Raw genomic sequence first — 22,943 nt, 5'->3', positions numbered from 1 at the left:
TTAGATTATCCTAATAATGTAAACAATTAGTGACAATAATGTGAAATGATCTTTAACACCTGCTAGTCTTTTTATGCAATTACAAGAGAAATAGTTTCTTCCCCCCCAACTGTTCCGAGCCTTCTCTTAAACTAATTAAGTAGGATTTGAATGGTTCATGAGTGTGTAATTACATTATTGATTACATTCTTTGACAAAAGAGTTTTCATTTATTTTTTTCCTCAGGAAATGACCTATTTCTGGTTGCTGTACATGAATTGGGTCACGCGTTGGGATTGGAGCACTCCAACGATCCAACCGCCATCATGGCACCGTTTTATCAGTACATGGAGACAGACAATTTCAAGCTACCTACAGATGACTTACAGGGAATTCAGAAAATATATGGTATGTAATAAATACGTATGTAATAAATAAACCTTTTAGCTTCCATTACTGTCTGATTTGTGCTAGTCTTATCCACTGCCAAGCATGACATATGTGGTGTGTGGTTTCTTGAAGGTTAGAAGGTTAGACTGGGCCATAAATGAGTTAATACTGTTCTCTAGCGCTGGTAAATGCCAGGGTATATTTTTTCACTTTGTTGGAACACAGGTTTTGATATAATCCATCTGCTAGATACACTTTCATTATGCAGATTCCTATGTCTGGATCAGCAATATGATAATATACTGTAAATATATACATTTCTTATGATGGGGGAAAAATATCCAATGTAACATATATGCAGCCCAATTTTTTTTTTTCACTGAAGGATCAAAGGGGAGATTTGCTCCATTATGGGGCGAGACCTTTAACTAATGAAGTTTGGATTGTGAAGCTGCAAATTGGTGTTTCTCAAATTTTAAAGTTTGTACCTTTTCCCCTGGAAGCACTTTTATTAACATAGCACTTGACATCTGTACCTGGTTTTGCACACCCCCTCCCTAATCAAATAATCCCTTATAATTCTAAATTGGTTTTATCACCTATCGTCTGGCGATCTTATATATACTTTGTTGCATTTAAACAAATGATTATTTATTCTCTACAGTTTTACTCATGAGCCTAACCAGTTGGTGCAGAGCGTATACAAATATGCGGCCCCTTGTCGCGAGCGGCCGCATATTTGCATGCAATAGCGCCAACACAGTGATCGGCAGCTCACAGAAAGTATTTTCCGATCATGTGACAGCCAATCACAGTGGTCACCTGGTCATAAGCCTCGCCTCCTGGAATAGCAAACTCCTTAAAGGGCTGACGGCAGCCAGTGCCAAGGTGTTAAATTGTCTTGGTGAAGATTTAACATCCAAAAAGTGTAAAAATGTTGCCAGCACCAGTGGGAGATTTGTTTGAAATGTTAGGGTTAAACCTTGTAGTTGAAAGTAGTGGGGATCCACTGTACTGAACTACTTTCTTATGACTTAAACTAGCATTATGTCCTGTGTGTGGCCTATGGGCTTTTTTACACTGTAAAGCCCCATACACACGGTCACACTTTTTGCCAACCAACTTCAAAATCTGCAAGTTTTCTAATTTGTCTGACTGTGTGTACGCTCCATCGGACCAACTTTTTGGGTTTCATCCAACAAAAAGTTGGGTCTGCAAACGGACCAACTTTTCGGCAACAAAAGTCCGATGGTGCCTTGTCTGACTGTGTGTATGCTATGGGTGTGGCCGGGCAAATCAATTAGGAAAAAAATCCAAGGGAAATTTTGTTTTTTGTGTATGAGCCTTAAGAACGGCTTGTTTTTCCATACAAGTTAATGGGGATGCAAATGCAGTTTAAATCGGTTTGAAGCAGCTTAGAAGTCTTGTGCAGGTCAATAGGAGATTAACTGCAGGTCAAATAATTCTGAACACTCTAAAGGCTCGTACACACGGTCACACATCCAACAAACTTTCCCTTGGATTTTTTTCCTAATTGATTTGTCCGGTCACACGCATAGCATACACTAGCTTTTCTGCAAACTTTTCTAAAAATTACCCAACATCACGTGTTTTTTCTGCTCTTTACTGCCACCCTTTGGTTAACTTCAGCTATTGTTGGTTGATTTTAACATTGGTTCTGAGCATGCGTATTTGCACTTTGTACAAAAGTTGTTTGGCTTGCTGTACACACGGTCAGACAAGGCACCATCGGACTTTTGTTGCCGAAAAGTTGGTCCGTTTGCAGACCCAACTTTTTGTTGGATGAAACCCGAAAAAGTTGGCCCGATGGAGCGTATACACGGTCAGACAAATTAGAAAAGTTGCAGATTTTGAAGTTGGTTGGCAAAAAGTGTGACCGTGTGTATGGGGCTTAAGAAGCATTTCAAACTGAATTGCACATAAAAGTGTGCTGCTTTTTCCCATCATCATTTTATTTTTTTATGCCCCCCTTACATTTATATTGTAATACTCTGGACCTATGATACACTGGCAATTTAGGATTGCGTTAGACCGACTAAGGGCTCATGCACACTGCAGCGTAAAAAAAATTGCTATTACAGGCATTTGAGCTTATATTTCTGTGCTTAAAAGTTTGAAGAAGTGTTTGCTTTTTTTGTGGTATTTAAATTTTTTTGAGCATAAGTGTTTTTTTCCAAAGCCCTCCCCTCAGCTCTTTTTTCCTTTTTTTTTTTTTCTTTCCTTTTCTTCTTTTTTTTTTCTTTGTTTTTTTTTGTGTGGTTTCACCCTTTTTTTTTTGCTTTTTTTGCAAGTTTTTAAGCACTTAGGCGTCTTTCCTGCTCGAAAACGCCAGTTTGGTGGGGGTTTTTTTCTGGTTGTAAGAGCAGATGCCTCTAAACTCCTGAAAAAGCTATAATGTGCATGGACACATTGGCTAACACGGAGGGGAGTTTCCATGCAGAAAAAAACGAGAGCTCAAAAGCCTGTAGGAGCCACTTCTTTGAGTCGCAGTGTGCATGAGTGTCTTCCGATGGGGCACTTGTTAGTGTATCAACCGTCTAAGAGGATTTTTCTCATGTTGGAGAGATTTCCCCCAATTTCCTTATGTCTTTATGAGACTGCAAGAGAATAAACACCACCCAATTCGACACAGATAGGAAAAAAGCAAGGGGTTTTAACCCTACTCTATTCAAAACCGATAAAAGTTTTTTGGCTTTTTATATACATTACGGTAAACGTTTTAAACCATCATCATTTTAATATTCCCTGCGTGGGATTTGTACTCACTGACCTTACTTGCTGCTGACCTTCTGTTTGAATTTCACAATTTTAGTAACCATTAGCCCTTTATTCCCTGGGAGACATTCTACATTTTGAAAAGCTTGTTTTTTGTATAAACAAGCCATCAGACCCGTTAGTCTCAAAGTCATTTTCTCACTTTAAAATGCTGGTGAAATATGAACTGTTAAAAAATAGCGTTAGTGTACTAAGCAATGCATAGCCAATGTTCAAGAGACAAACTCGGTTTCTGTGCTAGAGAAGTGTTACATGTCAATGTTTCCCTACCTTGAACGAAGTCATTGATAAGCTGTGTTGACCGTTGAAACTCTAATTTTTGGACTTGGTCCATGATCCGTGGGGAAATGGCTGGATATGCGTTTTGTTTGGCAGTAAATGGGGACGCGTGGGAGATTAAAATGTGCTTTTGCTTAATAAAGGTATGATTATAATTTACTGAAAACACACCAACTTTTTGTAGCCTGTTCCAGTGTCATAACTTACATTGCTTTTTTATTCTGAGTTATATAAAACTCTGCATTCTTTCACGTTTATTTTTTGATGAGTAAGCCAATTTCTTGGGAATCGCATGCATAAGAATCATTTTTAAATGTTTGGCATCTACACATTTGGAAAAATGGCTGCTGTCATCTTCATTGCTGACAGGTCACTTATTACTGTGCATAAAGTTTGGATTCCAAGTTGAGAATGGTGCAGTAAGATTACAATCTGTGATTGGGTTGTTGGCAAGCATAGAGCTGACCCATATATTTCTAACAGGTGTAGGAGTTTGAAGAGTATTTTGCTGCCATTATTCCAATTTCTGTAAATTAATTACAGATAATTATTACTAATATTCCATTTTAACTACAGATTTCAAATGTATCCTTACATCGTTGGTTGTTTGATTACTTAGAAAATTATATAAATTCACAGAAATCAGCATTTCATCTTCTAATACCCATAAAAGCCAGAGCAGCATTCAAATCCCTATTAAAAGTCATAAAGCACTTTGCAAATGATGTTTATTTTATATATTTGCTCTGGGTTCGTTTTTTTCATCATTTATATTTAAATGATTTCTCCATACCTTTTTTTAATTATTTTTTATTTGCTTTTTAAATAAGGCGTCATTACATACTTGATAAGTGAAATCAACTTAAACTGGTGGTAATTGCCAGTCTAACATAGTTATGTCATATATCATTGTCATATATTAAGTCCTGCCCACTGCCCACATGACTCTTTAAATCCAAAAACAAAACTACACTATATGGCTCCACTCTACTGGGAAGGCTCTTGCACATAATTTTGGAGTGTCTACTCATGCAGTGGGTGCACTCACTTCCTATGCTATTGACAAGTGTTACCAAAATGGTAAATCTCTCCAACTGTTAAAAGGAGGAATATATGCAAATTTTAAAATCTTGTTTTTGTCAGTGTTGACAGGGGGCTTCATCCACGGTGTCCCTAGTTGGGAGATTTTCTCTTCCTCCTTGTCCCAGTATTGAATTTCACCAATACAGGAATAGGGGGGATCTTTTAATTTGAGACAGAGGTAACCTGAAAACTCAGTGCTGGAGGCAACCAAAAGGTGTGTAGGCGCCTTTTGGTCGCCCCAAGCACCAGCCTTAGTATGCCAGAGTCAGCCTGCCTAGGTTTGGGTGAGATTGAGGTTCAAAACCGAGCATGATGTTTAACATTGATTGTCTGTCAGCCATATTTTAAACCTTTCCATTCTTGGAATCCTTTGACTTTGATTTTACAATTAATGGGGCAGATTCACATAGAAATACATCGGCGCAGCGTATCAGAGATACACTACGCCGCTGTAACTTACTTTTGGCTGGTTCGAATCCTGGAAGAATTTGCGCCGTAAGTTACGGCGGCGTATTGTATCTCTGGCGGCGGAATTCAAATCGGCGATTAGGGGGCGTGTTTCATTTAAATGAAGCGCGTCCCCGCGCCGAATGAACTGCGCATGCTCCATTTCTAAATTTCTCGCCGTGCATTGCGCAAAATGACATCGCAAGGACGTCATTTTTTAAACTTAGACGTGACTTACGTCCATCCCGATTCACGGACGACTTACGCAGAAAAAATTCAAATTTCGCCGCGGGAACGACGGCCATACTTAACATGGCAAATCTAACTATACGCCGCAAAAAAGCAGCTTTAACTATACGCCGCAAAAAGCCGACTAGAGGCGACGTAAGAGAATGCGACGGCCGCGCGTATGTTCGTGGATCGTCGGAAATAGCTAATTTGCATACCCGACGCGGAAAACTACGTGAACGCCACCCAGCATACGCCGAAGTATTGCATCTTGGATCCGAAGGCGTATGAGGACGTATACCTGTCGGATCTAACCCAGATGCCGTTGTATCTTGGTTTGACGATTCAAACCAAAGATACCACACGGGTAATTTGAAAGTACGCCGGCGTATCAGTAGATACGCTGGCATACTCTGTCTGTGGATCTGCCCCAATGTTTTTATCACAGTGGCATAAACATGTTTATGACTTTTCTGAGGTATGCCTCAAGTGGTTTGTAGCCATTACCCCCCAGTGCTGGATTAAGAGGAATTTTTTGTTGGTGGTTCCTTTGCACAACGCCATCCCTGGTGCTTTGGTTCCCCTCTAGCTGCAGAGGGCTAACATTACACAGACTGCCATATGTTGGTTCTCCATACAGCGCCTGAACTTTTTAGGAGTACATTTGTAATGTGCAATGGTTCCAAAATGGATCTATATACAAATAAAAGGTGACCAAGACATTTCTAGGCTGTTGTCATCCCCTAAATTAAATATATATACGGTAGTATTCAAGGTGAGACCAGAAACAAAAATCAAACATATTTAATAAAATATTATAACATAATCAAACACCGTAAAAGCAAATTTCCTGTTGTTAGGCTAAGCAATGGAATCTGCTGATTATGACCGAGCGCATAACCGTTTTGATGTTCTGACTAATTCAGCAAAACTCATGTATGTTCTCCTAGCTAAAATCTTCATATGTAAAAATGTGTGTATAACAAAACAAAAAAAAAACACGAAAAAGCGTAGAACTACTGTCTATACAACGCTATCAATCTGTATAAATCCCAAAAATGACAGCAGTCTCTTTTTTTTTTTTTTTGCTGCTTTCTGGCTGCTTAGAGTATTTGTCATTTACCATAAACCAATAGTGTAGAGTTCTGATTCAACTGTATATTCCATCCCTGCCTAGGTCCACCTGAAAAGATCCCAACACCAACAAAACCTCTTCCTACAGTGCCACCACACAGGCCTAACCCACCAGCAGATCCACGCAAGAATGATAGACAACCAAGACCTCCCAGGCCTCCTACTGGAGGAGAACGGCCATCTTATCCGGGAGCCAAGCCTAATATCTGCGATGGGAATTTTAATACCCTGGCTATCTTGCGCCGGGAGATGTTTGTATTTAAGGTAAGATTTTGATATGTTACATTGTGACTTCTTTTAGTAAATAACAAATTGAGCCATGCCAGTCCTCTTGCTATCTCATTTAACAATCCCTATGCATAGAGGCTGTTGTTTAAACTTTTTTTTGGATGTCTTTGTCCTAGAATACCCTGCCTGTCTGTCTATCTACATCCATTTTTGTTTGTTTGTATCTAGCGTATGTGAAATGATGTTGAACTGCGGTAGAATGTTACTCTCTTGCTTTTCATGGATGATAGTTGATATAAAAATTGTCAGTTATTTTACTGTAAATTTATAAAAAGTAATTTTTTTACATAACACAGTTTTAACTACTTTAAAATGTCAGCTATCATTAGTTCGGATTGAATATTTCACCAGTTCTGTGGAGGATATATGGCGTTTCTCCTGGAAAATCAAGCAAATTAAACAAAGTATATTTTTCCCTCTTGTAGAGAAATGAAATGTCTTTCCTTGAAGGGTAAATAGTCTTGTGAGTATTTTTCTGGAGAAATCGTTTTAAAATTTGATGTTCTCAGCAATGAGCTCCTTCCCTTTTGGCATATTTTGCAAGAGTCTAACTGAGTTTCCAGATTCGTGAGGCACATCCCCTAAGGAAGTAAATTAAAGCTAGCAAACATTCACAGGACTGCAATGAAAATGCATAAAATATGTTACATAGAACAGTATGGAACATCAACTTTCACTTGCAAGAGCCCTAGTAAAATAAAAAATTACCATGAATTGAAAACAGAGCAATAATAATAAAGGTACACCCAAGCCAACCATAAACATTTCACATTTTCGACAGAGAATACAGTTCACCTTGTGAATTACAGTATTCTAATTTTTCATTCTAAGGTTCATCCCATTCAGATGGATGCTCAGTTTGCTAAATTTGATGATTGCTGATATCCTTCTCCTCTTAAAGGGGTTGTAAAGGTAAAACAACATTTCCCTAAATAGCTTCCTTTACCTTAGTATAGTCCTCCTTCACTTACCTCATCCTTCCATTTTGCTTTTAAATGTCCTTATTTCTTCTGAGGAATCCTCACTTCCTGTTCTTCTGTCTGTAACTACATACAGTAATGCAAGGCTTTCTCCCTGGTGTGGAGAAAGCCTCTTGAGGGGGGGGGGGGGTGTCGAGCAGGAGGGTCAGGACGCCCACTAACACACAGCTCCTTTCTCTATCTGCAAAGTAGAGAGTGTCCTGACACTCCTGCTCGCCCCTTCCCCCCTCAAGAGGCTTTCTCCACACCAGGGAGAAAGCCTTGCTTTACTGTGTGTAGTTACAGACAGAAGAGCAGGAAATGAGAATTTCTCAGAAGAAATAAGGACATTTAAAAGCAAAATGGAAGGATGAGGTAAGTGAAGGAGGACTGCACTAAGGTAAAGGAAACTATTTAGGGAAAAAATGTTTTACCTTTACAACCCCTTTAATGACTAGTGATGAAATCACTGATTCAACAACTTTGGATTATCTTCATTGTCTAAACTTGAAAGGGGTATATAATTTAAATTCCTAATTTTTTAAATGTATCATTATTAATGAATATGTGAAAATGCAGCCCATAGTGTTTAGGGATCTTGTTTGCAGGAATGTAATTGGCTGGCGTCTCAAGTTAAGACAGTCAGTGATGCACAGCTTCCACCTTCTGGTCCAGTCCTGTCAATTGGTGCTTAAAGAGAAACGTCACTTAAAAAAGGACGTTCCACTGATCATCTCCCTAGGCTCATTGCAAAGCTCCAGGGTGTTTCTTATTAACAGACACAGCTGTACTTAAAGCTTTCTCCGGACTTTGTAAGCCCGGATTGGATCCTGGAGTTTGAGGTTCCCAAAGAGTCTTGGGTGGGATGGAACCCTAAATTCTGTGTCTGGACTTTGCTGTACGCCTGCAGCCTGTGTGAGTGCACAGATGCGCAGGGTTGTTATTATGAAGGTCTGAGGTTAGCTCACGGTAGTTTCAGTTGGAGTTGCTGCCATTTGGAGACAGATATAAACAAATAAGTCCCATAAAGGATATATGTACAGTGCAAAATGATAAATATTAAAAGTAAAATATATCACATAAGTCCATATAACGTCATTATAAAGCGATTAATACTGAAACCAATGTTCCAGTCCACTTTAAAATGGTGAAAACAAATGTGTAAATTAGACGATCTCTTCACAAACATACACTTCTGTGCCTATTAGAAAATTCCTATTAAGTTGTGCCTTTGTAAATATATTCCTGTGGAACTCTCCTCTTAGTAATTTTCCTTCCTTATCGAAGCTGCTTGTGAACGCCAGTCATAGCGATAACCAGGGGTGTACCTAGAGCATTTGGCGTCTGGGGCGGATCCCATATCTGGCACCCCCAACTTTAAAATGTAAAAACACCCCACTGTGCCCCCTGCATACCTCTGCATCCTTTAATATCTATTTGTCACTACTTTGTACCCCCTCTCCACAACTGGACTCCTTTACATTACACAGCCTGCAGCTCTGGACCCCTTTACATTACACAGCAGCCTGCGCCTCTGGACTCCTTTACATTACACAACCCCCTGCACCTCTGGACCCCTTTACATTACACAGCACCCTGCAACCTTTGGCACCCTTTACATTACACAACCCCATGCACCTCTGGACCCCTTTACATTACATAGCACCCTGCACCTCTGGACCCCTTTACATTACACAGCACCCTGCACCTCTGGACCACTTACATTACACAACACCTGCACCTCTGGATCCCTTTACATTACAAATACCCCTGCACCTCTGGACCCCTTAACATTACACAGCGCCCCGCACCTCTGGACCCCTTTACATTACCCAGCCTCCCAATCCCACAGCTCTGGACCCCCTGCACATTACCTTCCAGCTCTGGAACCCCTGCACATTACCCCACAGCTCTGGACCCCCTGCACATTACCCCCCACAGCTCCGGACCCCCTGCACATTACCCCTCTCCCTATAATATATATATATATATATATATACACACACACACACGCTGCAACTATTTGTTTATATTGTTACTTCACATAATTTAAGGAAGTGCGGGCAGCTACGCTTAATTTGTATAGCAGCTCATAAAGGTTTTTTTCTGCCATTTGGAGACAGAGCCCTGTCAGTAGAACTGTTCTGCCAGAGACTGCATCTCTTGTGAGGGGGGGGGGGGGATTACTTGCCCAAGGACTGGTAAAATCAGGAAAGCTACGCATCTCTGGGGGGCCAAGAAAACTGAAGTGGCTAGCTGGTACAGGGGGCTGAAGAAAATCTGAAAATCTCCAGAGGGAGCAAACTGCAGGGAATGGAAGGCCCTATCAGGGGGCTAGGAGTGGGCTCATACAGAAAGTCATTGAGATAGAAAAGGCGTAGCCTTAAGGAACCTCTGGTCAGGGAGACCATTGTTAACCGCATTGGAGCTGCTGAAAGAGTCAGGTGGCTCGCCATTTTTTCCACTTGTTTTGTGAAGTTGAAACCGCAGTGTGGGCAACTTTCGTTTGAAACTTTTATTTTATTCAATAAAAGTGGGCTGCCATTCCCTTAAAACACAATTCAGACCAGCATTGACTTCACTAAAAAAGCCACTAAAACATCTACCATTGTACTAAGCAACCCCCATATCACAAGGGCTACTGGGCTTTTTGCGAAAACAGAAAATATAGTTGCCTAATAAAGGGTTTAGTCTTGTTATATTTAAATTATTTTCTTTTGAAACAGATGAAAAACCATTCATCAACCTGCAAGAGAATGCAGTCAATGTTTTAATATACCCTATAATATTTCATAACAGGGCCGAATTTTAAACAATCTTAATTCATTGCTGTATGCAGGCTTGGCAATTTTTTCCCCCTGCTATGTGGATAAAACACACTGCATTTTACAAATCAATATTCAATTACTTATGCCTGCAATATTTTAGATTAATTAAGAATATTGATGCCTTGCTCTGGGCCTCTGCATTAAAATTTCACTACTGAATTTGCAGCGTAGTAAAGCTTCCGTTAGAATGCCATTTCATTTTGATAGTGGCTTTTTATACCTCTAGATACCAAATGTGTCCCATTTTATAAATAATAAAATTAAAGCATATTTAAATGTGCACTTGTGGTTTAAAATGAGCTGCTGTAGCATATATATTAAACCCATGTCTGTTTTATATGTAGCTCTCATTTGTTTTAGTTAAGCAAATAGCCATAATAAAGGAGTCATTTTATTTTTCTAACTTTTATGCATAATGATAATTTAGAGTCTCTTTATTAAAGTGTATATAAACCCATAAACAAAAATGTAATATAAATGTAATATATTGCTGCTTATTAGATGAGGTGGCTGCATTCATTTTTTTTTTCTTGTAATCAAGCCATTAACACAATTCCCAGCCTTAGGGGTTTCAGGGCCACACCAAATTCTCTACCCCAAGGCCTTAATTCCAGGAGAGTTGCAGCCGGTCATGTGATGTGAAGGGTCTATTCCTCTTCTCCAGGAGTACACAGTCCTCAATATGGAGGGAATTATTTTCTAGTTGTGAGTTGGGGGCACCAGTCGCTGCAACATTTTACTTCAAGCCCAGACTGTGTCATGATGCATTCATAGGGTGTGGGGTTTACAGGAAGTGGGTTGAATTTACAATACCTGTCGCCGAGAATGTGTTTCCAGCACAACGGTATCGCACTGATTCTCGGCGACATGGTGCCGACATCTCGCACTCGCTGGAATAGAAAAAGCACATTCCAGCGAGTGCGTCATAGAAGCGACAGGCATTCCGACTTGGATTCCCGCCAATTGTAGCCGCTGCGTTTGGTATGAATCATGAGGGGGAACTCCACGCCAAATTTTAAATAAAAAACGACATGGGTTCTCCCCCAGGGGCATACCAGGCCTGTATGTCTGATATGGATTGTAAGGAGAACCCCCTACGCCGAAAAAACGGCGTGGGGGTCCCCCCACAATCCATACCAGACCCGTATCCAAGCACGCCGCCCGGCCGGTCAGGAAAGGAGTGGGGACGAGCAAGCGCCCCCCCCATCCTGAGCCGTACCAGGCCACATGCCCTCAACATGGGGGGGTTGGGTGCTCTGGGCTAAGGGGGGCGCCCTGCGGCTCCCCCCACCCCAAAGTACCCTGTCCCCATGTTGATAAGGACAGGGCCTCTTCCCGACAACCCTGGCCGTTGGTTGTCGGGGTCTGTGGGCAGGGGGGTTATCGGAATCTGGGAGCCCCCTTTAATAAGGGGGGCCCAGATACCGGCCCCCCACCCTAGGTGAATGAATATGGGGTACATCGTAGCCCTACCCATTCACCTGGAGGCAAAGTGTCAATAAAATAAACACACAACACAGGGTTTTAAAATAATTTATTAGTCAGCTCCGGGGGGTCTTCTCCGCTGTCCGGGGGGGTCTTCTCCACTCTCCGGGGGGTCTTCTTCCATCTTCTCTGCTCTCCACTGTCGTCTCGGCACTCCCCGGTTCTTCTCCCGCTCGCTCTCCGGTGCCCTCTTCGGGGCTGGCCGCCGCTATCTTCTTTTTAGCTCTCTTACTAGCGGCGGCGCAGCCCGCTCTTCTTTGCCATATTCTGCCTTTTTCTTCTTATGTTGATGCGACGCTTCCTCCCACTGTAATGCCAGGTGCGTGGCTCGCACCGATTTATATAGGCCTCTTATGGCGCCACAGTCCCATCATGCTCCGGGACCCACGGGGCTCGTAGGTGGTCAATCTCGCCAAGAAAGGGAGCGAGATTGACACAATATCGCGGTCACCTACAGTATAAAGAGGAAGAGACATAACAGAATGCAGGGGGCATGACATGATCTCTGGAGGAAAAATGCTAGTGAAGCAGTGAGTGCTGCAGCAATAGCTGCATTTTTTTTTAAGTGTATGTGTGTTTGTGAAGGCAAAATTCAAAGTACAGTAAAACCTTGGTTTGAGAGCAACTTGGTTTGAGAGCGTTTTGCAAGACAAGCTAAATTGTTTAATACATTTTGACTTGATTTACAAGTGATGTCTTGATACACAAGTAGCTTCACGTCACAACTGAGTATAAAAGAGGAGAGGCGCCTCTAATGTCGCGTACACACGATCAGTCCATCCGATGAGAACGGACCGATGGACCGTTTTCATCGGTTAACCGATGAAGCTGACTGATGGTCTGTCGCGCCTACACAGCATCGGTTAAAAAAACGATCGTGTCAGAACGCGGTGACGTAAAACACAACTACGTGCTGAAAAAAACAAAGTACAATGCTTCCAAGCATGCGTCGACTTGATTCTGAGCATGCCTGGATTTTTAACCGATGGTTGTGCCTACTAACGAATGGTTTTGACCTATCGGTTAGGAATCCATTGGTTAAAATTTAAAACAAGTTGGCTTTTTTTAACCGATGGTTAAATAACCTATGGGGCCCACACACGATTGGTTTTGACCGATGAAAACGGTCCATCAGACCGTTGTCCTCTGTTTAACCGATCGTGTGTATGAGGCCTTAGTGTAGCAATATGGTTACATTTAACCACTTCCAGACCTGCGCACGACGATGTACGTCCTATTTTTAAAGACGGATATCTCGGTAACGGCAGCAGCTGCTGTCACAACCGAGGTATCCATCTTTAGGGTGCGCGGTCTGGAATCCGATAATGGCGGTCTCCGCGGCGGATTCACCGCGAGATCGCCGTTATCGGTGGCGGGAGAGGGGCCCCCCCCCCTCCCGCCGCTCTCCCGTGCCCTCCGCCGCTTACCGGAGCCGTCGGTAGCGGCGGAGGCGATCGGATGCTGTCGGCTGGTGAGCGGGGACGGGACTGAAGGAAAAATCTCCTTCGCCCGTCCCCATAGCTCGGCTGGGCGAAAGTGACGTCAAAACGTCAGTCCCGCCCAGCCTCTTAAAGAGACAAATTTTTTTTTTGGTCATTTGAAAAAATGACATTTTTTATTTTTTTTCTATTTTTTGCATTTAAGCCCAAATATGAGATCTGAGGTCTTTTTGACCCCAGATCTCATATTTAAGAGGACCTGTCATGCTTTTTTCTATTACAAGGGATGTTTACATTCCTTGTAATAGGAATAAAAGTGATAATTTTTTTTTTTTTTTTTTCAGTGTTAAAAATTCTAAAATAAATAAAAATAAATGCGAAAAGCAAAAAAAAATTTTTTTAAAGCGCCCCGTCCCGACGAGCTCGCGCGTAGACGCGAACGCATACGCGAGTAGCGCCGACATATGAAAACGGTATTCAAACCACACAAGTGAGGTATCGCCGCGATCGTTAGAGCGAGAGCAATAATTTTAGCCTTAGGCCTACTCTGTAACTCAAAAAATGCAACCTGTAGAATTTTTTAAACGTCGCCTATCAAGATTTTTAAGGGTAAAAGTTTGACGCCATGCCACGAGCGGGCGCAATTTTTAAGCGTGACATGTTGGGCATCATTTTACTCGGCGTAACATTATCTTTCAAAATATATAAAACAATTGGGCCAAATTTATTGTTGTCTTATTTTTTAATTCAAAAAAGTGAATTTTTTCCAAAAAAAGTGCGCTTGTAAGACCGCTGCGCAAATACGGTGTGACAAAAAGTATTGGAATGACCACTATTTTATTCTCTAGGGTGTTAGAAAAAAAAAAAAATATAATGTTTGGGGGTTTTAAGTAATTTTCTAGCAGAAAAAAATGTTTTAGTCTTGCAAACACCGAATCTGAAAAACACCTAAGGTCTGGAAGTGGTTAATGAAGGTACAACATTTAGCAACTTGCATGGTTGATGATTTATGCAGGCATCTGGGGTAAAGCTGTCCACATAGACCATCCTCTGTACCACCATTGATGTCGTCCCTTCCATGCTGCGCTCCACGAGTGGTTCAAACCTCACTTTCAGATTGCTCTACTGCAGGGTAGTCTTCCCTGTCCTGATTTCCCACGATTGCAGACCGATAGCAGTGAGAGCTGGCGGTGCTGAGGGGGGTCTATGTGGACAGCTTTACCCCAGATGCCTCCATACTTGGATCTATTTTATTCATCAACCATGTGAGTTGCTAAATGTTGTACCTTCATTAAATATAACCATATTGCTACACTTGTATTTGACTAACTTCAAACTGCACCACTAAAGTTAGTGTTAATGCACATAAACGTTAATTTTTTTTTATTTGTTTGCTAAATATAAAAGATGTTGCTACGAGTAAATAGATGCCCAAAATGTCAAGCCAAGAAATTGTGCACACCAACTTTGGTACCCAAAATTGTCCATAGGCATTACTACTTTTTTTACAGTTAAGTTTAGACCTATAGCCCCCATGTGATAGCATTTGGCTGTGACAGGTTTCTCTTTATTGAGGCATCTGGGTCTATTAGTCTCTCCTGATTTCCACTGAAGCAAATAGAGCTGGGAGTGGATTTAAATTCACTGTATATCAATCCCTACATTTTTGAGTCTAGTAGGCTGAATCACCTATTGCATTTTTATGGGAACTCTTATGTCCCAGGCCTCTTGCACATGGAAGCCCTAAAAAACATCTTGGGGCAGATCCACAGAGCGAGTACGCCGGCGTATCTACTGATACGCCGGCGTACTTTCAAATTACCCGCGTCGTATCTTTAGTTTGAATCCTCAAACCAAGATACGACGGCATCTGGGTTAGATCCTTCGGATCGTAGATGCAATACTTTGGCATCCGCTGGGTGGAGTTTGCGTCGTTTTCCGCGTCGGGTATACAAATTGGCTATTTCTGACGATCCACGAACGTACGTGCGGCCGTCGCATTCTTTTACGTTGTCTTTAGTCGGCTTTTTCCGGCGTATAGTTAAAGCTGGTGTTTTGCGGCGTATAGTTAAAGCTGGTGTTTTGCGGCGTATAGTTAGATTTGCCATGTTAAGTATGGCCGTTGTTCCTGCGTTTAATTTGATTTTTTTTTTTTGTGTAAGTCGTCCGTGAATCGGGATGGACGTAATTCACGTCTATGTCCTAGCGACGTCATTTAGCGCAATGCACGGCGGGAAATTTTGGGACGGCGCATGCGCAGTTCATTCGGCGAGGGGGCGCACTTCATTTAAATGAAATATGCTCCCTAATCGCCTATTTGAATTCTGCCGCCAGAGATAGACTACGCCGCCGTAACTTACGGCGCAAAATCTTTAAGGATTCGATTTAAAGCCAGGTAAGGTACGGCGGCGTAGCGTATCTCTGATACCCCTGCGGGTGCCGATCTCTGTGAATCTGCCCCCTTGTGTGTAGGCATTCAGGAGTTTTTGTTTGTAAAAAAATAAATAAAAAATGTAATTGAAAAGAGCTTAGGTACACAGTAAAAATAGTAAAGCCATAACAATTTCCATATTGGCATGGGAAAAGCATTCCAAAACAAGTGTATGGCTAGAACGGCATTCTGTAAAAAGAACAAATATATCATATACATCAAAATTACCACAACGTGTGCCACCATCCAGAATTACAGCTGGATATACAGTACATTGAGGTTTTATTTCTGATCTTAATGCAGCCCATTGTTGTGTAAACTTTTGCTGCATATATACAAATCTGTGTTGCTGGTCAGTATTTTTATGTGCATACACGTAAAAATGCGCATATACAGTTGTATGCAAAAGTTTAGGAACCCCTGACAATTTCCATGATTGTCATTTATAAATATTTGGGTGTTTGGATCAGCAATTTCATTTTGATCTATCAAATAACTGAAGGACAGTAATATTTCAGTAGTGAAATGAGGTTTATTGGATTGACAGAAAATGTGCAATATGCATCAAAATGAAATTTGACAGGCACCCCAACAGAAAAATCACATCAATATTTAGTAGAGCCTCCTTTAGCAGAAATAACAGCCTCTAGACGCTTCCTTTATTCTGTAATGAGTGTCTGGATTCTGGATGAATGTATTTTGGACCATTCCTCCTTGCAAAACATCTCCAGTTCAGTTAAGTTTGATGGTTGCCGAGCATGGACAGCCCGCTTCAAATCATCCCACAGATGTTCAATGATATTCAGGTCTGGGGACTGGGATGGCCATTCCAGAACATTGTACTTGTTCCTCGGCATAAATGTCTGAGTAGATTTTGAGCAGTGTTTTGGGTCATTGTCTTGTTGAAATATCCAGCCCCGGCGTAACTTCAACTTTGTGACTGATTCCTCAACATTATTCTCAAGAATCTGCTTATACTGAGTGGAATCCATGCGACCCTCAACTTTAACCAGATTCCCAGTACCGGCACTGGCCACACAGCCCCACAGCATGATGGAACCTCCACCAAATTTTACTGTGGGTAGCAAGTGTTTTTCTTGGAATTCTGTGTTATTTTGCCACCATGCATTACACCCCTTGTTATGACCAAATAACTCAATATTTGTTTCATAAGTCCACAGCATCTTATTCCAAAATGAAGCTGGCTTGTCCAAATGTGCGTTTGCATACCTCAAGCGACTCCGTTTGTGGCGTGTGTGCAGAAAATTCTTCTTTCGCATCACACTTCCATACAGCTTCTCCCTGTGCAAAGTGAGCTGAATTGTTGAAGGATGCACAGTGACGCCATCTGCAGCAAGTTGATGTTGTAGGTCTTTGGAGGTGGTCCGTGGGCTGTTTTTGACCGTTCTCACCATTCTTCGCCTCTCCAATATTTTATGTGGCCTACCACTTCTGGCCTTAACTGGAACTGTGACTGTGGTCTTCCATTTCCTCACTATGTTCCTCACAGTGGACACTGACAGCTTATATCTCTGTGATGACCTTTTGTATTCTTCCCCTAAACAATGTAGAACAATCTTTTTTTTCAGGTCATTTGAGAGTTGTTTTGAAGCCCCCCATGTTGCCACTCTTCAGAGGAGTCAAAGAGAACAACAACTTGCAATTGGCCACCTTAAATACCTTTTCTCATGATTGGATGCACCTGTCTATGAAGTTCAAGGCTTAATGAGCTCACCAAACCATTTGTGTGTTCCAATTAATCAGTGCTAAGTAGTTACAGGTATTCAAATCAACAAAATTACAAGGGTGCCCAAAATTATGCACCTGTCTAATTTTGTTTTGATGCATATTGCACATTTTCTGTTAATCCAATAAACCTAATTTCACTACTGAAATATTCCTGTGTCCTTCAGACATGTGATAGATCAAAATGAAATTGCTGATCCAAACACCCAAATATTTATAAATGACAATCATGGAAATTGTCAGGAGTTCTTAAACTTTTGCATACAACTGTATCTATGCATATGCCATACTCCCTTACTTATACAATAGATCTCGACTCTGTAAGCGAATGTTTCAATGCGAGTGTACAGCCCATCCTCTGGGGTTTTTATGCCAGGAATATCTGATGTTCATACATCAGTACCAAGTTCAAGTACTCTTAGGAGCTCAATCTATAGTTCCTGGCTCTTTTCCTGCAAGTTTTTAGCATTCCCCCCAAACATTGGAAGGAAAAAAAAAACTCCTTTTGGATTGAGTGAACCTTCAGTACCATGGACAGTGACACACTTTCAGTTAGAACAGCAAAAAAACACAAATTCAGTAAATATGCAAATAGCTCATTGTTTTTGTATTTTGGTTTTGTAAACCCCATTTGTCAGAAAAACCTAATAACTCACGTCTGATTTTCAGCCTGCTTTAACTCAAAGACTTTTTGGTGTCATTTCTGCTCACGGTATCCCTAACTATTTTAGGCTGTGTGATCTGAGCTAAAAGTGCCTTTGAGTTATATATATATATATATATATATATATATATATTCCTATGGAAAAATCTACAAATTCTTCATTCCTTATGCCGCGTACACACGATCATTTTTCGGCATTAAAAAAAAACAAAATTTTTCCAACTTCATCATTAAAACGACGTTACCCACACATCATCATTTTTAAAAAATGCTCTAGCAAAGCGTGGTGACGTACGACAGCACTATAAAGGGGAAGTTCCATGCGGATGACGCTACCCTTGGGGCTGCTTTAGCTGATTCTGTGTTATTAAAAGACGATTCGCGCTTTTCTGTCTGTTACAGTGTGATGAATGTGCTTACTCCATTATGAACGGTAGTTTTACCAGAACGAGCGCTTCCGTCTCATAACTTGCTTCTGAGCATGCGCGGGTTTTTAACCTCATTTTAGCCCACACACCATCATTTTTTACAACCCGAAAAACGACATTGTTTATAACGTCGTTAAAAAATGCAGCATGTTCGGGGAAAAAAATTGGCGTTTTTCAGAACTCGAAAAATTTGAAGCCCACACACGATCATTTTAAATGCCATTTTTTAAAAACAACGTTTTTTTCATGCCGAAAAAAAAACGCGGCATTAGACACAGCTCTACCATACCCAAACAGTTTAATGTCAACCCAATCACCGAAATTTTAATTTGTTAATATATTTTCAGAAGTAATTTTTAATATTTTTAAGTTGGCAGCTTTCAGTAAAATACCTGGTGATCTTGTCATGTTTAGGCACTCTTGTTATGGGCTGACAACACTCTGTCCATGTCTTCATTTTATGCTCCTGCATTGTCACCTTGTCACACAGGATTCTGAAGCGGCTAAAAGTAGCTGTTTCAACACACATTATACACAGTATACAGTGCCTTGACAAAAAATGTATACCCCTTAAATATGTTCCAAATTTTTTTCATGTTGCCAAACAAAAACGTAAATGCATTTTATTGGGATTTTATGTGATGGACAAACACAAAGTGGCACATGATTATGAAGTGGAAGGAAAATGATAAATGGTTTTACAAATAAATATGTAAAAAGTGTGGCGTACATTTGTATTCAGCCCCCCCAGAGTCAATACTTTGTAGAACCACCTTTCCCGGCAATTACAACAGCAAGTCTTTTTGGGGATGTCTCTACCAGCTTTGCACATCTAGAGAGTGACATTCCTGCCCATTCTTCTTTGCAAAAAAGCTCAAGCTCTGTCAGATTCGATGGAGAGCGTCTGTTAACAGCAATTTTCTAGTCTTGCCACAGATTCTCAATTGGATTTAGGTCTGGACTTTGACCGGGCCATTCTAACACATGAATATGCTTTAATTTATACCATTCCATTGTAACTCTGGCTGTATGTTTAGGGTCGTTGTCCTGCTGGAAGGTGAACCTCCGCCCCAGTCTCAAGTATTTTTGCAGACTCTTAACAGGTTTTCTACATTGCCCTGTATTTGGCTCCATCCATCGTCCCATTAACTCTGACCAGCTTCCCTGTCCCTGCTAAAGAAAAGCATCCCCACAGCATGATGCTCCCACCCACCACCATGTTTCACAGTGAGGATAGTGTCTTCAGGGAGATGTGCAGTGTTTGCTTTCTGCAACACAGCATTTTGCTTTTAGGCCAAAGGTTACATTTATTTCTCATCTGACCAGAGATCCTTCTTCCACATGTTAGCTGTGTCCCCCACATGACTTCTCCCAAACTGCAACTTCTTATGGCTTTCTTTCAACAATGGCTTTATTCTTGCCACTCTTCCATAAAGGCCAGATTTGTGTAGTTCACAATTAATAGTTGTCCTGTGGAGTTACCATGGGCCTCTTGGCTGCTTCTCTGATTAATGCTCTCCTTGCCCTGTCTGGCAGTTCAGGTGGACAGCCATGTCTTGGTAGGTTTGCAGTTGTGCCATACTGTTTCCATTTTTGGATGATGGATTAAACAGTGCTCAAAGCTTGGGAATTTTTTTTATAACCTAACCCTGCGTTAACTTCTTCACAACTTTTTCCCTGACCTGTCTGGTGTGTTCCTTGACCTTCATGATGCTGTTTGTTCACCAAGGCAAGCCATACTTTATACAATTTTCTTGTTCAATTTTCTTTTAGATTTACCAAAACCATCTGATATAAGGTCAAACCTAAACTCTTTCAATTTGTCTGCAATCAGGTAGCCCCTTGCACTACATAGTTGAAGGTAAATCTAAAGGAAATTGAACAAGAACATTGTATAATGTTTGGCTAGCTTTAGGCTTTCTAACAAACCTCTGAGGACTTCACAGAACAGCTGTACTTATACTGAGATTTTGTTTACTAATTAGGTGATTTCTGAAGGAGATTGGTTCCACTAGATTTAAGTTTGGGGTATCAAAGTAAAGCGGTCTGAATACAAATGCACGCCACACTTTTCAGATATTTATTTGTAAAAAAAAAATGAAAACCATTTATCATTTTCCTTCCACGTCACAATTATGTGCCACTTTGTGTTGGTCTATCGCATAAAATCCCAATAAAATACATTTACATTTTTGGTTGTAACGTGACAAAATGTGGAAAATTTCAAAGGTTAAGAATACTTTTTCAAGGCACTGTACATTCACGTGCCACTGTCCAGAAACTTACATTTAGAAATGCCATCCAGCTATCAGTTCATTACGTATAGAAATAATAATAAAATGTTGAAAAGTATATAAAAAAAAAAGTATAACAAAAATAAAAAAATAGAGGTTTATTGTATAAAATGCCAAATGTTAATTATTATATACAGTATTTTCGCAAATTGGCATTCGGTTAGTTTACATCTCCTATATTTTTTTCTATATATTGGGCATTTATTGTGTAAAGGCTAGGCATTGTTAATGTTATTGCAACAAGCAGCATAGATATCCTCTTAGTGCCAGATTCACAAAAGAGATACGACGGCGTATCTCCTAACTATGCCGCTGATTCATAGAATCAGTTACGCATAGATAGCCCTAAGATCCGACAGGTGTAATTGACTTACACCGTCGGATCTTAGGATGCAATTCTAGGCCGGCCGCTAGGTGGCGATTCCATTGCGGTCGGCGTAGAATATGCAAATGACTACTTACGGCTATCCACGAAGATACGCGCGTTCGTCGCAATCTCTAACGTCGTCGCTAGTCGTTTTTTCCCGTTGCAAAGTTAGGCCTGCTTTAACATGGCTTATCTTTAGAACAGCCATGTTAAAGTATGGCCGTCGTTCCTGCGTCGAATTTCAATTTTTTTTTTTTTGCGTAAGACGTCCGGGAATACGAAACGCCGTAACGCGCGTCGCCGTTCAAAAAATTTCGCACAAAGCACGTCGGAAATTTCCTAACGGAGCATGCGCAGAACGTTCGGCGCGGGAACGCGCCTAATTTAAATGGTGCCCGCCCCATTTGAATTAGGCGGGCTTGCGCCGAGCGGATTTACGTTACACCGCCGCAAGTTTACAGGTAAGAGCTTTGTGAATCAGGCACTTACGCTGTAAACCTGCGGCGGTGTAACGTAAATGGGATACGTTACGCCGCCGCAGCGTAACGTAATTCTCTATGAATCTGGCCCTTAGAGCCTAAGTTTAAGAAATAAAAAAAATGGAAAAAAGATCAGCTGAAGGGAAATATTAACTATCACCACAGTGTGTCCATTGTGGCTGCAGAACTGGTTGAAATCACCTGTCTTCCAACCCCCCCCCCCCCATACAAAAACAAACAAACCCATAAGCAATAAATCTGAGGGATCTACCATATGCACTCATCTATAGTGCCAAAAATGTCTGCCTTTTGGTCCACCCCCTCCTCCATTTATATAAACTGTACTGAATGGAAAGTGCTCTATTGGATGGGGGACAGATGGATGAATAATGGGTATGCCTATTCATAGATAATTTTTCATTCATAGCTACATTTTCTTTGAATGGAGGAGGAAGTAGAAAAGGGCAGGCCTAGTGGACACACTTGTTGAATGCATATGACAGATCCCTCAGTTCATTTAACACCCGCTGTATTGGAAGATTCTAGCAGAAGGGGAAGGGGGCATCACAAGATTGACCAGCACTCCTGTATTCTCCTCTTCAAGTCCCTGCATAGGAAGCCACTTCCCATGGGGCCAATGGGGCTCAATCCTGAGCCACACTGCCTGCGTCTGTCCATAGACACAGATGGTGCTGCTTGGCCCCACCCCCTGCTCCCTCCTCACAGGATTTGATTGACAGCAGCAGGAGCCAATTGCTCCCACTGCTGCCTCTCTGCCCTGTGAGAGGGGAGAGAGCTGCAGCTCTCATGTTTACCACGGGATCTAAATTGGACTTGGGTAATAATAAAATAATAGAAGGTGTTTGTTTTTTTACCTTAATGTAGAGATTGTATTAAGGTAAAATATCTTTTATCTTTAGAACCACTTTAGGATGACAAGAAATGACATGTCCCAGCTTGCTTGACAGCAAGACTTGCCAGGACATGTGATTTATCAATGGCTAGAGCTTTCTATCTGTAATAATAATACACCTCCGAGGCCACAGCACAGATAGATATAGAGGGGGTTGAAATGCAAACTGCATGATAAAACATGGGATGAGGAAAGTGCAAAATAAAAAGAATTTATGCAAAAAGAATAACCACAGAGAACTGAAATGTAAAATGATTTTCTTTTATGATTATTATTATTATTACAC

At 41.1% G+C, this 22,943-nt stretch overlaps 1 protein-coding gene across 2 annotated transcripts in view; it reads left to right on the top strand.

The window, feature by feature from the left end:
* MMP16 (matrix metallopeptidase 16) overlaps window positions 1-22,943 on the top strand; it is a 318,808-nt gene that overhangs the window by 247,877 nt on the left and 47,988 nt on the right. For both annotated transcript variants that reach the window (XM_040354587.1, XM_040354586.1), the window contains 2 exons: window positions 226-387; window positions 6,380-6,600. In XM_040354587.1, coding sequence (XP_040210521.1) covers window positions 226-387; window positions 6,380-6,600 — 383 coding nt within the window. The remainder of the gene's footprint in view (window positions 1-225; window positions 388-6,379; window positions 6,601-22,943) is intronic.

The sequence above is a fragment of the Rana temporaria genome, chromosome 5 (genome assembly GCF_905171775.1).
Source record: "Rana temporaria chromosome 5, aRanTem1.1, whole genome shotgun sequence".
NCBI lineage: Eukaryota > Metazoa > Chordata > Amphibia > Anura > Ranidae > Rana > Rana temporaria.
The sequence above is the reverse complement of the archived record's forward strand: the minus strand, read 5'-3'. Positions and strand labels throughout refer to the sequence as shown.